General features: G+C 48.4%; 3 protein-coding genes across 3 annotated transcripts; all 3 read left to right on the forward strand.

Annotated features, from left to right (window-relative positions):
- Positions 1-4,755: 4,755 nt before the first annotated feature.
- F5147DRAFT_621184 (major facilitator superfamily domain-containing protein) lies at positions 4,756-7,232 on the forward strand (the record flags this gene model as incomplete). Its single annotated transcript, XM_041432621.1, has 12 exons — positions 4,756-4,818; positions 4,882-4,947; positions 5,002-5,033; positions 5,091-5,189; positions 5,243-5,442; positions 5,494-5,689; positions 5,740-5,940; positions 5,990-6,028; positions 6,083-6,236; positions 6,284-6,362; positions 6,409-6,512; positions 6,567-7,232. 12 exons carry the CDS (start codon positions 4,756-4,758, stop codon positions 6,888-6,890), a joined length of 1,557 nt encoding a protein of 518 aa, XP_041285188.1. The 3' UTR covers positions 6,891-7,232.
- Positions 7,233-7,408: 176 nt separating this feature from the next.
- F5147DRAFT_727945 (microsomal signal peptidase 12 kDa subunit) lies at positions 7,409-8,245 on the forward strand. Its single transcript, XM_041439290.1, has 5 exons — positions 7,409-7,492; positions 7,545-7,604; positions 7,657-7,743; positions 7,800-8,004; positions 8,073-8,245. Exons 1-4 carry the CDS (start codon positions 7,460-7,462, stop codon positions 7,875-7,877), a joined length of 258 nt encoding a protein of 85 aa, XP_041285189.1. The 5' UTR covers positions 7,409-7,459; the 3' UTR covers positions 7,878-8,004; positions 8,073-8,245.
- A 457-nt stretch (positions 8,246-8,702) lies between these two features.
- F5147DRAFT_588139 (uncharacterized protein) lies at positions 8,703-12,418 on the forward strand (the record flags this gene model as incomplete). Its single annotated transcript, XM_041432065.1, has 6 exons — positions 8,703-8,927; positions 8,989-9,340; positions 9,394-9,696; positions 9,748-11,518; positions 11,568-12,261; positions 12,314-12,418. 6 exons carry the CDS (start codon positions 8,703-8,705, stop codon positions 12,416-12,418), a joined length of 3,450 nt encoding a protein of 1,149 aa, XP_041285190.1.
- Between the last annotated feature and the right edge of the window lie 4,052 nt (positions 12,419-16,470).

The raw sequence follows: 16,470 nt of genomic DNA on the forward strand, positions 1-16,470 counted from the left end.
AGGGAACAAGACGGCCATTAATATCCCAGCGGGACCTGATTCTGCATGTGCTTAGTTTTGGACCAGCTGTCGAATTGAATGTCCAGATAAGAGATGCGGCAGATGCAGAACTTAGAAGGTACACTTTCAGGGGGTCGCATCGAGTTTAATCAAGGGGTTGCAGGGTGTTTATCCATGTTTTTTTCTGCTACTTAACTTTTTAAGTTTGGCAAACATTTATACCCGGTGGAGTCGACGTGTCCACATCTTCAGAAGCTGATACTATGACGGTCCCATGCGGCGAATACGAGGAGAGTGTTGTTGTCGCACTCTATCGAGTGAAATGTCACAAGTACGACATATCAATATCTGGATTATCCTGTTCGACTACGATTCGAACCTGCCGGGTATTGTCCTAACTTGCATATTGGGCATGCATCATGGACCTGCGAGGCGAAAGTGTGAAATTGGGAATCGAGAAGCTGGCCGCAGCCGAAGAGGAGACAGGGCGGGTTGACGCATATGGCCTGGATGAGTTACAAATTTCCCCGGTGTCACTATCATGGTGTCCACTGCAGGAGCTTCTGTTCCGTCCTCGACTATGGTGTTAACAACACACTATGTTTAGAGTTTAGAGTTGCTGATAACCCACTGTCTGTGTTTACAGTAGTCACCCGATACCTTCTTCATGCATGAACGAGGACTCGGCCCACTCAGTGCAAGCATAGTTCCCACCGAGTTCCCTTCAAGGTGTTTCATCGAATAGGCTATCCCGGTCGATATCCTCTTAAATCCCCCGATTTGAACAAGAATACAGTCCATCTCTTCGGACCCTTTCGAACCCTTCTAATTGTCGAACCTCGCGATCGAATTAATTATGCATGCCCACCAGTCCCGCAAGACGTTACCCTTATGCCACCTACTACATGCACGCAGGCTGTCCACCTACGTAACAGACGCGACGTAGCCCTCATGTTGCATCTTCAGACACGTACAAAGGCGCTTGTTTGGGACTGAGAACATACAATTGAGGAAGGGCCTGTATATTGTGAATCTAAGGGTCTTGAAAGCTTGAAAGCGTAAGGTGAAGAAGCCCTTGCGTTCTGCGGGAGAATCTCCCGGTCCATAGAAACCTAACAAAGTCAGTCAATAATCTCTCATACACTTCACCACGGATCAAAATCACTTATCAGACCATCATCACACTCAGGACAGGGAATAGAGCGAATACATTCATTCTCGTACCTCGTCTCAATCTTCCAAGGACCGCAGGCTGCCTGTGGTCTGCTAAATCAGAAAGCTTCTCGATCACAGGAAAACAATATTCGCTTCGGGGATTCCTCTAGTCGCGACTTGAAATGTGAATGGGTCTGCTCAGTGCATGCGACACGGAGGAAGCAGCGCTTGCGATGGTATTACTTGGATTCTCCGAGCTCCAGTAAAATGACTGACGGAATGAACTTGACACACAAGTATAAAAGACACGAGCGAGCGAGCTCTTGTTGAAACGCATCCAACCCTTACACCTACTAAAGCATCATCACCATGACTATTCCAGTTCCGGGCACATACGTGATCTACAACATCCAATATTCCACCATAGATGTCGATTTGCACTGGGCCAGTGTCACTGACGGTGCTCCTGTCGTCGGTTACATCTACAACGAATCCACTCAGAACATGCTGGTTAGTGCAGAATCTTGAAAATATGCGTGTTTGATCTCACCGAACTCGACTCTGCAGTGGAATTTGCAGGTTGTCGATGAAGAACAGGGTCTGGTGCAATTCATCAACCTCGCGGGCAACAATTATGCTGGAGTCTCCGGCGAAATCAATGTGAGTGCGTCCAGCAACTTAGCAAGCTGGTGTTGACAACGGGGAAATCAAGGGCTCTGGGATTATAGGAACCTCCATCGAAACCACTTTCAGACTCCACGAGAGGAAAGATGGGGAATATGAGCGAGTTCCGTTTCTTTGACATGTTTTCTTCGGCTCAAACAACTCCTTCAGGATTCAGACATATAACTCTGAGCTCGTTTGGGAGCTGCCTGACGGAGACAACTACACCGAAGTAAGTTCATCTGATGAACTGGACAAATTGCACGTACTCAAGGGGGTAGATCATCCTCTCCCCTCCCATTAGCTTCTATGATAACCAGGCTTGGCAGTTCATGCCAGTTGATGGCAACTGACACTGAAGAGGGAGACAAAGCACTGGCGGCAATGACTTTACATCATTAGCACCGACCATGGACTAACAGTATTCTTGAGCATCGGAAAGAGGATATCTACTCGCACTGCTGTTATGTGGATACAACTATTTATTCGACTTGTGACAGCGAGATTTTTTCAGGAAACGAACAAAGTGCGAGGACTGAGCAGATGTTTGCTTAACAGGACCAGCGAAGCATTTACAAGCACTAAATATTCAAATACACGACCACAATTCCAACAGCAGCTACGGCATAGAGACGACGGGTTGATACGAAGGCCTGTCAAAACAAGAGTGAGGATGGTTCCAAACAACTTGTGCATAATAGGATCTACATTGGCTTGAGGAAGAGGGAATGCAATGTAACTGCCACGACGGCAATGGGTATAGAAGATGCGCAAAAGTGGAACAGACCTTGCACGAAACGCTTTCAGTAAGATACACGGAAAGCGCTGGTACCAACTTGAAGCATGAGGTCCGACCTTAATCGTCCATTTCAAGGGAAAAGCCGCTTACTATATATGCAATCCAATTGTTGCGATGTTAGTCACAGCCGAGAATGCACATTATCGAACAGGTGGGAGATGAGAGGCAACTCACTTGTAGGATAAGTAAACCGAAGTGACTGTACCACAGCTGAGTCCATCTGAAACCAGGCGCATGCCCACTAAGCCCAAGTGTAGGTGGCAACGCCCTGCTTGAAGTTGTATGTCCTACCAAGTATCAGCCCCATTCTCGGACAAGTATCACTCTAGTGAAAATAGGATGACCTGAACAAACAAACGTCGGTTACCCGTATCAAGAGTCAAGACGGGTACGTCTTGTTTTCCTGGGATGGGTCTTTGGGCAGATACTTCAATAGGCTGCTACATGCAGCTGTAAGTGCAATGGAGGTCATTGAACCCCAGGGTCGAACTGCTCGACGAAGCAGGTTAACCGTGACGCTCGCATTCTGTGTGAGCCGCTTAGCGCGATGAGCCCGGAGCCTGGTAATGACTCTGTACTCGCAGTTAGCGGGGAATCAATACTCGGTATGGAAATAAGCAGTATGCAACAACGTACGTATGAGCAACCCACAACTTGGACCTGAAGGTGATACAGATCTAGGATAGTATGTGGAAATTCCGAAAAACCGGGTAGGCGAGTGACAACACTCAGTGCTCAACGCTTAGCAACGACTCACGAAGGCACTATTTTTAGCTCCTTAGTCGGGTTGTAGCTTTAGATATGGGCGGGAAAACTTCAAAGCTTTCAAAGTGTTTCATTACCAGGCGCCCGGCGATGGGGGCAATTATCAATTATGATGAGTCAAGACCATGTACACCGTGACAATACTGCTTACGTACTAGCTCAACAGACCTCAACAAGAATATTTGCTGCCGTGATGAGGACAACTCTTGGACAACTCATTGTCACCATTGACTTTCAATAAACCCGGAGAACAGTAACGTGAATGCAATCACCATCTCTAACATTATTTCAATTTTGCACAGACTCGACGTCAGCGAATATTAGCGTACTACCGCCTGAACGAACCCAAATTGGAAGGAGTCGTTCCTCAGGCCTCATTGATAGCATGGATATCGTTATCCTGCCTTTCGAAAATTCCATTTGGAATAGCTTATGCTATGGATACCACGTTTGTATTGTAATAAGGTGAGTCCTACTACGCTGTACTTAGTACTTACGGATGCACATGACGAATTGATGCGGCTTTGAGCGACGACACACCTCGAAGCACCGTGATTAGCCGGGGCCCGGAAAACCCTGAGTTGAACAAGATTGATCACCAGGTGCTGTAGAAGGGTAACTCGAAGGGGGCCGCTCCTCGCATTTGGTATACGGATAATCTCGTTATCATGATGGTCTTTCAAGTCACAGGACGAAACAAAGCATGTTTCCGGTGGTTGCTCAGCACGGCTATTGTATGTTTCGCATCCCGGGGATTGATATTTCAAGGGTCAGTCATTCATTTTGCCCGCCCATAAAACATTGTGATCGAGTAACTGCAACAGCTTGTGCCTGTTTGGAGAATAAATAGCTCGCAGAAGGAAACACCTAATGTCGTCGTGCCAGGAGCTGACTGTCATTTTTATTTCATTAGAATTATTATCCGCGTCATTTAGTATATGCAATATACCAGAAAGCGCTCGAATGTTGCGATTTCCCTCAAGACATACACATACGTGAGTCACTATGCAAGATTATTTGTAGTCTTGAAGGAGAGTTATTCAAACACAAATTGATCCGGCCGAGCGCCGTTACCTGGTTTGGAGTCTGAAAAAGATAATGACACAGAAGTACCTGCCCTTCACTCACACCATTTCTCCAACAGTTCAGCAGGTGAAACAGACCACCTACCGGCGCAGATCCCGGTGATCCCGATCTCCTCCCGGTGTCACAGAAAATCCATGCAGCAGGTAGGGTATGCGACTTACTAAAGGCTGACAGTGAAAGCTGACGTACCTTCGCATCGTGCATAAATATCTACATATTGGTGTAAATCCTGAAAATAATTCTAATTCCACAGTCGTCCTCCACAACTTGATTTTGAATGCCAGATAATGGGCTTGAGTGCACGGGATATTGCATTCATCACCGCCCTCTGTGGTGTCACAACTCTCAATGTAAGTATGAACAATTTTTTTCTTTTGAAATTTCAATAATTCGTGCACCCGATGTGGACGAAGGTTTTCCTCCTCGGCGCTGTCACAGTCGCGCTTCCCACTATTGGAAGAGACCTTAATTTCCAAGAGGTTTGTTTGCTACTCTACCCATACTACTCCGAAACACAACATGCATGTGTCTAGGGTAACCTTTACTGGCCGGTCAATGTGAATTCGTACGTCTCTCTACAATAATCGTGACACAACTACCAGGCACTGACATTGTTAAATAGTTTGTCATTCGGTGGCTTGCTTCTATTCTGTGGAAGACTGGGGGATATATTCGGAGGCCGCTTCATGTTCCTCGCTGGGTCTCTATGGTTCGCGATCTGGTCAGTAGTCAAATTTGAGTGCTCGAATTGTTAACTCGAGAAAATCACGCCAGGAGTCTCGCAACGGCCTTCGTTCCAAGTTCAAGTGTTTTCATCATAGATATGGCGTTCTTGGGAATAGGATCGGCTGCCAACACTCCCGCTGCGATTGGATTATGTTCGTCGTACTTCCCACCAGGAACAAGTAGGAACAAGGCTTTCAGCGCAATAGGTGTTGGATCACCTGTGGGATTTATTCTAGGCCTTATTTCTAGTAAGTTTTGCCTAACAACATTTCCGATGGACGATTCATTCAACCTCTAAGGCGGTCTTTTGACTGAAAGTCGCGCCACATGGCGTTCGTTATTCTGCATTCAAGCAGGTCTTGCTGTTTTCTTCGTTTGTCTGGCTCTCGTGGTATTTCCAAAAGATCACTCCAATCGGCGTTACGACAAAGGTTTAGACTGGGGTGGCGCTGCGCTAAGCACAACTGGCCTTGGCCTCCTGATTTTCAGTCTATCGTAAGACACACCCTGCATCTTGCAGTAGGAGTTACTGAACTGGGTTCGAGTGACTCCACAACCGCTCAAAAGGGTTGGTTGGCACCCCAGGTCCTTAGCCTATTCCTTGTGTCCATCATTTTGCTGGTCGCGTTTGTCTTCTGGGAGCACTGGAGGGAATCAAGAAACATGTCCGTTCTCATGCCTCTGAGAATATGGAGGCGGCCTGGAGTAAAATTGGGTCCCCTCGTTGGCGTGGTATTTTTTGGTTGGTGCGTGAATTCCTGAGGGATCGGTCTCAGTCATTCATGTTCCTTGCAGGTTTAGCTTCGATACTCTAAATTATTTCTTCACGCTATAGTATGCTGGTCTATTTTAATCAATTGATCTCTGTTGACCACTGATGGCCTTCAGCTTCCAACAGGTACAATTGCTGGATCCATTGCAAACCTCTCTTCGGTTTATACCTATGGCTATCGCTGGAACCGTTCCTAGCATCGCAGCGGGATATTATGTTGCCCGCGTCCCTGCACATATTTTGATGTTGATCGGTTTGCTCGTCAGCTCGGTAAGCGACTCAACCTCGACTGAGAATAAATATTCAATATTAGGAAGGCATCAAGCGTAATCTTCGCTTTGATAAACCCCAGTCTTAGCTTCTGGCACATGGCATTTTTTATGATGATCACCATTGGTGCGTTATTTCTTCTCTCAGTGAAGAGAGGCTGATATTGCTGCAGCTGGGGTGGATATCGTATATTCGTTAGGGAACCAGCAAATCACTGTATCGCTCGATGAAGACTCGCAATCCCTTGCAGGTGGTATTTTCAGCGTTGCCACAAGAGTACGAGATTTTATTCCCCCCCTCAATTTATCTTGCTGAGCTTTTTGTGAGCAGCTTGCTACAGCAATCGGACTTGCAGTAACATCTGAAATCGCAGACTCTGTGTCCAAAGCATACAACAACAAGCATCCGGAACTTGATTCTCAGTCGCCAGAAGTCTTGATGGTCGGTTTCCGAGCAGCTGGGTGGACTTGTTTCGCATCGACACTTTTGAGCATTGTCATCGTTATCGTTGGCTTGAGAGACCTGGGTATCATCGGCAAAAAAACATGCGCAGACGAGGACGCAGAAAAGTCTGACGATCACAATTTAGTAAAGTCGGGCCAGAGTGACCGGAGTCTCCCAAGTAAAAAGGAGCATTGTTTTGCCCAAGTCTGACGGATTGGAACCTCTTTTGTTTTGTACAGTATTGAACATACGGCGATCTGCGTTGAGATAGAGTACCAACTATGTACCACGTTAGACTAGAATTCCCCCATGCATCTATATAAGCATACTTGCTGCTAATAGTGCGATGCGCTGTTTGACGTGAGGTAAGTAGTAATCTCGAACGGTCGTGACACTCACGCAGGCCTGGGTACTGTTATTACCGTATCCTATGTTAAGAGGCCTGGTTAAGCCTTGATGCAATTGATTAGGCTGTATCTGACTTGCACGGCCTCAAGATCAGTAGTAGTATCGGGTCCTAGATGAATGATCAGTAGGCGTGTGGGTAATTCTTTAAGCTGTGTATGTTTCAAAATTTAAAGGGCTTAGGGAGCGTTATATTTTTGCCTGCATGATCCGGGCCTGGCACATGTGGCGAGACTGATCTACATAGGACTAGTATGTGCGGCCCGTCGGGACTCGGGTCCATGGGCTCCTGTTAAGGTAGGCAACATTTTCACACGGATCTCGTGTCAATTGCTAACATCCATGAACATTATTGAGCTTTCTAGACAACAGTCATGACCATACAGGAGCTGGTGGAAGGCAGAATAGTGGGGTACTTTTTTGGTTCTTTGGGATGGAGCTGACCATACAAAAATATAGGACTTCAAAGGGCAAAAGACTGCGGATGACATTGTTCGCGTGGTACTCATCACTAGCACAGTACGTGCCCTTCGCTGCCGCTGCGTTTAGCCAATTGGATATCTTCTGGTAGTTCCTCTCGTTTGTCATTGGGTTTGCCTTCAGCTCTCTCATGATAACAATGAGTACGTTCGCACTCTGTACTGTAGCGCTGTCTCTGGTGAGTTTGCTTCGCGAGGTGTTCATGTACCTAGTCGATTCACACCTTTGCTATAGGTTGTCCTACCTCCTTGGCCCATGTTTAATCGTCATCCAGTGACATGGTTATCCGAGTCTGTACAAGAACAGAAGTAACATTCGGTGTTTATTTTGATATTCTTACCTCCTGCGGCAGGCGCGGGAAGCAGGACTTTTTCCTGCTTCTGATAATCTATTATTATTAATGTGCTATTTGTGCGCTTCGACAGCCTGAGAGTACTAGGTAAGCTTGTTGTAGCAATTTTTATTCTTCCTTCCTCACATGCATTCATGCGTGTATCGGGGTAGTAGCGGTTGGCATCGCTACCGTTCAGTTCGAAGGGCCAGCAAAGTATTATACGGCCTTAGCCATTGGGATTGTTTCCCCGAGTAGAACTTTCGGGCATTCTTGGCACTAGTACCTTAAGTAGTGATGAGACATGCTGAGACATACATGAGAAAATCAGGAGCAATTGTTGATTATATCAACTGGGAGCAAATCTCCGTTTGCGAACATAGACGCTTGCAAGGACCGCCCTGACCAGTGATTTCAAAACGTTGATTTGGAGGCGGTTCTACTAACTAGCCTGAATCGTGAGCACCGCCTTTGAAAACGATAGGTTGGCGTTAGAGACCTTCATGGCAGCGTTCTACCCATCGTCTATGGCAGGGCCACTAGGACAAGTGCCTGAAGAAACTGGTTTGATTACGCCGTCGCACGCAGGAGGTTATGAGTCTGATATGGCCATCACGCAACCGCCCTCGGCTCATCAGCCACAGCTTCTTTCATCACCTCCACCAGCAAGGTCACATACTTTAACGCCGTCAACAACAACTACAGCAACCGTCACGACGGCGACCACGACACAAAATACTACTACTCCACGCCCTTTACCCTCTCCAAGGTCGCAGGCTACGTCTCACAGGCCCCGCCCAGTATCAATGCCTCCGCAGGCATTTGGTACCACAACTCCGATGTCAAGTTCTTCAGACCGCGAAAGACAGCAGACTACAGACTCAAAACACCGTCAGACCAGAGATGGTTCAACCAGCAAACAGAGTCGAAGCTCACACCGCATCCTTGGTGACTACACCTTGACCAAGACACTTGGAGCTGGTAGCATGGGGAAGGTCAAGCTGGCTATTCATAATATCACGGAAGAGAAGGTGTGTGCTGCGTTCATATCAAACATGAATTATCTTCGAACAACCTGGTTCTTGTTCGTAGCTCGCTGTCAAAATCCTCCCTCGAGTGTATCCGCAAGCTTCCCAGCCAAATGGTTCAAATGCAACTCCAGAAGCAGTCGCAAAGCAGGCCTCAAAAGATGCTTCGAAAGAGATACGCACTCTTCGTGAAGCTGCTCTCTCTATGCTTCTTCATCACCCGTACATCTGCGGCATGCGCGAGATGATCGTCCATCAACATCATTATTACATGGTATTCGAATATGTGAACGGTGGCCAGATGCTCGACTATATTATCAGTCACGGTCGGTTGCGGGAACGTGTCGCTCGCAAGTTCGCTCGTCAGATAGGAAGTGCGCTAGATTACTGTCATCGAAACAATGTGGTCCATCGAGGTCTGTTGTTGCTGTATCTGTATTGTCTCACATTCTCATTGTCTATGTTGCAGATCTCAAAATCGAGAACATCCTCATATCTGAAACAGGAAACATCAAGATAATCGACTTTGGCCTGTCTAATCTCTACGACCCTTGTTCCACTCTGTCGACCTTTTGTGGTTCGCTATACTTTGCAGCTCCCGAGCTCCTTAATGCGAAGGTCTACATTGGACCGGAGGTTGATGTATGGAGTTTTGGAGTTGTCCTCTACGTGCTCGTATGTGGCAAAGTGCCTTTCGACGATCAGAGCATGCCAGCACTGCATGCCAAAATTAAGCGCGGGCTGGTCGAGTATCCTGTGTGGTTAAGTGCAGGTGCGTCCAAATTATGCTGTGAAGCATGATACTCACTGATCAATTTTCTAGAGTGCAAGCACTTACTCTCCCGAATGCTTGTCACTAACCCCGCTATGCGTGCCTCGCTGACCGAGGTACTTGAGCATCCATGGATGATTCGTGGGTTCAGTGGTCCCCCTGACTCGCACATGATACACCGGGATCCGCTCCGACCTGATGACCTTGATAAACAGGTCATCAAAGGCATGAAAGGCTTCGAATTTGGGACTGATGAGGAAATCGAACGGAACCTCCGAAAGGTGCTCGAATCTGACGCTTATATCCGCGCGGTCCAGGCTTGGGACCGCAAGCGCGGTGGTCGCAACGGCGCAAACAACCGTCTCGAGTTTTCTAATTCCTCCCTTGCTATATCCTTCGATGGGTCGGCCACGAATGCGCACAAGAATGATTCTACAATGAGTCCTTCAAAGAAGTCAAAACGTTTTTCTGGGTTCGACTTTTATCGCCGGAAGCTGTTCTCCCCTTCCTCATCGCCACCCACCACTCCTTCTCACTCGCCTCCCACCTCTCAGTCACTTCTGTCAGTTGGCGATGGCATGCGCGACCCCCTTGACCCAACGCAGGGATTCCATCCACTGGTCACAATGTATTACCTTTCCCGCGAGAAGTTAGAGCGTGAACGTGTCTATGGCCCCGGGCGCTTTGCCAGCTCCCAGCTTTCCGTTCAATCGACCACTGCAGCCAATGCATCCGCCACTGACGCTTCTGCACCACCCCCCTACCCGGCTAATACCTTCACTCAACCTGCTCCTGTCAAGAAGGAGCAACAGCAGCCTGCCACCTCTGCATCTGGTAAAGCAGACTACGGTATGCCTCTCCCGCGCCTTCCTGCGCCTGAGACGTCGCATTACTCCGACATGTCCTACGATGCAGCATCTGCAGCGGCTTCTCCGACCTCTGCTGCATTCCATGGGCAAGTGCGAGCGCGTGACTCGGGGCTACCTCCACCTGCCACGAAGCGTGTCGAAATTTCCCAACCGCCAACGCCAGGGCCGGCGACAGCACTTCCGCGTGCTCCACCTGCGTCCACTCACCGCCGCAGCCACAGCATGAGCCAGCGACCAACTGCGCTCCGCGGATGGGGTGGAGGGTTTGTTAGTGGCGAAAGTCGTGTGGACGAGCACGGCGAGGAGCAAGGCTCTCAATCGGCTGGTCTGGAGGGCGAATTTACGGACCAGGATAAGGTTCTGTCCGGAGGGGATCGTGCACATACACATGACGGTCCGTTATCAGCTGGCGCAACGCTCGTGCGCAGGTTTGGCACGCTTCTGGTTGGGAAGGGTGATGATAATAAACGGAGTATTGGTAAGCGGACGACGATGTTAGGCGCTGTACCATTGCGATCATCGGGAGATGATGGCGAGAAGCCTGCTGAATCGTCTTGGAAGCGGGGCGCAGATGTCGATGTACGCAGATCCTCCATCATTGCGCCTCAACCTATTACTGCTAGCCAGAGCCAGCCTCTTGGGAACGTGCACAGGCGAGCTGCCACCATTCTTGATCCCCAAGGTCGTCAGATTCGGCACGAGCGCCGGAGTAGCACTGGTGGATCTTTGCTCCCTAGTATCGGTGGCACCATCGGACGACATCGTCGGCCATCGACTGGTTATGGGACGAGCAGCGGACGTCCAACTGGCGTGAGTGGCTTTGGACAAACTGAGAAGGTGGAGGAGAATGTTGAGCAAGAGGGAGTTGATCAGGACGATGGCTTCAAGGATGAGCAGAGTGGACACCACAGCGATAAGGACTTCAAGCCGGTGCATCTTAAGGGACTGTTCAGGTGAGCGCGAGTCGCGTGGTTATTTGGACAGTGCTGAGATGTGCGACAGTGTTGCAACCACTTCTACAAAACCGCCATCAGTGCTCAAGGCCGATATCAAGAAAGTTCTGGACCGAATGCAAGTTCAATATCGAGAGACACGGTGTGGTTTTGAGTGCATCCATGTACCCTCCATCGACATTTCATCTGTCCCCGAATCAACTCAGGTCCAAGGACGCTCTAGTCATCACCGGAGGACTGCTTCTGGTGGCTCCAACGAAACTGGAATTACGCCTCGATCGCTTGTGAAGAAAGCGTCGAAGATGTCTTTTGGTATGAAGTCTAAGGAGCGGGAGAGGGAGAGGGAGAGTATGAAGGAAAAAGAACAGGAGGCTCCTTTGGAGAAAGAGCTCCCTCACAGGCCATCGATTGGGACTGCATTAAGTGCCACCCCCAGCAGCGGATCGTCTTCGTTCTTCAATGTCTCCTCTAATACCCACACCATTACAGCGGATAATTCTCGGCATCAGGAAGCCAATGTGCTCGCGCCGGCAACACCCCACGAGGAACAGCGTGATCCATTCCGCTCGCAAACACCGGTAAAAGGCAAGGTCTTACCGCCCATACCCCGCGACTTTGCTGCTACACCACAGCCGCACACTCCCCGGCCGGCACCTTTTCCTACCGGTGAAGTCGATCGTGAAGTATTCGAATCTATGGGTGCTAGTTCACTTTCAGTCCGTTTCGAAATTAACATTATTAAGGTATAATATTCCTCCTCGTCATCGTCTCGAACATCTGACAGACTTTCCCTAGGTTCCTTGGCTGCCACTCCACGGCATACAATTTCGAAGGGCTGGTGGCGATGGTTGGCAATACCAAATGCTCGCCCGGAGAGTTCTTACTGAGCTTAAGCTATGACCAATCGCCTTCGTGGCCCTCATTATGACTTGCCTCTTTTCGAGGCATCCTCATGCTCAATATTTCCATCTTTTGTGAGATATCTTCTTCTTTATGTTTCCTTTCCCTCCTCCAGTTAAAATGGGTTATACACGACGCGTCACAGGTGTTCCGCTCATACGCTGCCAAATACTTACTTCCCGCTCATTTCTCACGTGTATCACTGCTTCTCTCGAGGACGGCAATAATACCTATCTTACATGTTCTTCCATCTTACTCTGGGAGTACTGTACAGAACGATGGAAAGTCTGCGAGGACTCGTACTACCCTCGCTTCAATCGTCTGACTCTGACTTACTTGAAAGATCAGCATGCATTCCCCTCTTGGTTATTGACACTTATTTATGCTGATTAACTCGAGCGGCCCGTCTCTAGACTCGGACTCCTGAAGATACTTATAATTTAGCCTGCGTGAATGCGGTGACACAAAATGTTTGGGCAAGAAAGGAAAGAGCCAAACTTCGCAACCCATACGACGACTAGTGTACATGCTGTGCGATTGATCTAGGACAACGCAACGTTCGAGTCAGATGTTTATGGGCGTCCTGGTCCCACAGTTTGGTATCGGGAGGTTTAGTCGCCCTGTCGAAAATTCAATGCGAGACAATTAGGGTTGAAACTTTGTGACTTTTGAATAGAGATAAAGTCCGACTACTACAGATGTATCAATTGAATTCACAGCAAGCGGACAACGAATTATACTAGCTGATATAGATTGCACGTAAGATCATCAGATCATCTTAAGCCTAGCCCTTGGCAAGGCTTGGACGATCTGGATCAGCATTATCCTACCCCTGGAGACTGGAGACCCAGCCCTAGCATGCCCGGAACTATCCGGGTCAGTGACATTCCAGCATCTTTGCAGGCCTCTGACGCTAGCGAACGGCTCGGAACCTCGCAGTCGTAAGTGCCAAATCGGCACCATGTTCGGGAGTTATGGCAAGATGGTTCAAGATGAGATATATGCCGAAGAAAACATCATCATTGCCGAAGTGATAAGCCGGCGAATCGCGCGAAGTAAAAACGGAAATGTTTGAACTCATCGGAGATACGTAAATGGGTATCTCGAGAACAGGGCAACGTTCCAGTGAACAGCATGGATCAAGCCTGTGTATCATCAAAGATCGAAGACGCCCACCGGTCGAGTCGAATGTGAGTTATATCTGACGGGTTATTTTGAAGGTGACTGATTGGCATGGCAAGCTTCCATAAGTTAGTAACTGCCCGTTGTTCGCATCCTCGTCAGGTCCACGAAGAAGGTTCATGATCCGTGGGACTGACAAGATGAGGCTGCGAAGTTTTCCAAACGGGGTAGGAAAGATGCGTCATGCACTATCTCCATGGTTTCCAGGAACGGCGCAATGCGCGAAGTGCAACTGTGCCACTTCAAGGGAGCTCAACGACAGGATATTAAAGCGCCCAACTTCAGTTGGAATGGCTAGATATCTCGTCCATGGCGGCTGGCGCCATGAATTTCCATTTCGCCACGGGCAGCATCGAACTGAAGTAACCGTCCAAGGCGCAAAAATCATTGCGATTCAACAGCCGCACTGAATCGCCTGCGTATGTGAATATTATCATGACATGCGATTCGCGAATAGGAACTAGATTGCTGCATAATTGAACACGGTTGGAGAGTACAGCCGTGGGACGAGGGTGCGCAACATAATTTCGCGGGTAAAGTGCACGAAGTTCGACAGACCAAGGTCCGACGCAAACCGAATGAATGCACGAAGACCATGTCAATACTCAATCTATGGATGCCAGTTCGGGGAGTAGAGATGGAGGAGTGAGTGAAATATGTTGATACGAGCTGGGGAGGTGTGTGCATGCACTGTTAGCGACGTCACGGTCATGAGCATCAAGGAACATGTTACATGTCATCAAATGCAATGTGACAGCGGAGTGATTGCAGTGGTGCAACGAGCTAGCCCTATTGCCCGTCGCCTTGGTAGAATACGAAAGGCTAAGCGAGTCACGCCCTGGTTATCAATATCCCACGAAGATCGTGTATCATGCAGGACGTGATATACCAAGATGCAATTCGAGTGTTACTACCATCATGATGATTGTCTCTGCCAATTAGTTAGCGCCCTTTTGCAGAATAATGCACTGTGAGGTATGTACATACATCCCCTTGATCCTTAGGCTGAAGCTGCTGGCCGATATTCCAAGCGGAATCAAGTCTCTAGATCTCATGCCAGGACCTAGTAGGTGCTGGCTTATGGAATATTTTTGGACGTGCACTGGTATTGGTGACTTCAACCGGAGAATCGATCATCAAGCTCTGAACATGTTTATATGGTAGTTTCTCCCTAGGCAGACAATGTAATGTGGAATGAAGATGGGTTGTTGAATTTGACAAAATTTTGGAACAATCCAAATGGTAAATTCTCACGCATCACTAGCACTATGCCCGTTGCGAGAATCGACAGTTTCTAAATTCTAGCGAAGCGGCTTGTTAGCAAAGAGCTGGAACTACTTCCTATTACTGTGGCTGAGGCTCTGATATCACGACTGACGGCCAAGTGGAGTCTATTCTCTACAGACAGTATCTTGGGGCGTCATTGGTGTACCTGCAACCTACTGGGCTCTGGCCAATGCCAGATTGCACCATGGACCATGACTCATGGGCCTTTGCCGCCTTTGGACTACCAAAACTCTCGCAGCAAAAGGTCGAGCGCGATTGGTTTCCAGGGTTGTTATATCTAGTTCGCAATGCGAACGCAAGTTGATGCATCCACGATTCAGCCCCAAGACCTAAGGCCGCTCGCCACTACATGTGTCATCGACTCAACTCAATTACCCAGTTGGATGATGAGAGTTTCTTCATTACCCTTGCAGTCCTGGATGTAGATATTCTTAGGAATGACACCGACAATACCATTGAGATAATGGGGCCCCTCGAGCACGGGCAACAGAAAGGCGGAATTGAACAACGCTGGCATTTCCTGCTGTCGACACGGCCAAGTCTCTGGGCCCAGGTGCGAATGTGAGCATGCATATAATATAATTGGGCTGATTAGCTGTTCAGCACCGAGAGCCTGGGATGGATCGAGAAAGAGAATATATTGTTTGAGGCGGAGTTACTGACAATGTCCCTGCCTCACGTCGAGGTCGCGTTGGGCAGAATGAATGAATATGTGGGTCAACATGGACAAGGGATCCCGGATTGTACAATGTACGTTTTCCTTCATCTTTCAAGGCAGTCCATGACTTTCAACACGACACAAGTTCGATTGAGGGCATTGACGTTTAGAACAGAATTGATTTCGAATTATCAGTCGGATGTAAAGATTCCTCCCTTCAGCCAAATTCACATTCCGGAGGCTCGAGGCCGCATCAGGGCCCAGAGGAGGAGGATAAGAATCCCATCTGAAGAGCAGTCCATATTAATTATCAAGGTGCTAGTGTTAAGATATGACTCTTGACATCACTCTCGTACGTACTCGTCCATTTTTTTACATACGCAATCACCTCTCATTCCACGCCTCATACACGTTTACCTTGGATTCCCCGTTTCAATCAGCGTATTAATTCCTCTCCCCGTCGAATAATCTCCCTCAGTCTTTTGATCCAAGACTGAGCCTTGAGGTGAGCTCTCTTATTTTACGGTCATACGTATACTTTCCTGACTATTACCCTTCCCCGCTCCTAGGCATGATCCATGGCCAATATGAGTCTTTGAATCCAATAACGAGTCCCTGGCCCGTTCCTAGTCCAGGCCTCTTCAAATATTCGTAAGGACTAGTTTAGTTCCGTGATGCACTTTGCCGATTGTGGCGAGTGTCACTGGCAAGCGACATTGGTCTAGAGCCCAGGCCTCGGGTATGCTGCGCTCACCGACTTCTACCCCTTCCATACGTGCTTCTGATTGTAACATTGCCATGGTTCGAACATCCTGATGTGATGGCCAGCATCAGTCATGAACATTCAAGTTGTCGAGCGCGCTATGCGCGAGAAACACTGCAAAACTTGGGGGATAATATTTCGAAGCATCGTTAGAGCTCGAGT

Source organism: Suillus discolor (assembly GCF_016758755.1).
Source record: "Suillus discolor strain FC423 chromosome Unknown F5147scaffold_133, whole genome shotgun sequence".
NCBI lineage: Eukaryota > Fungi > Basidiomycota > Agaricomycetes > Boletales > Suillaceae > Suillus > Suillus discolor.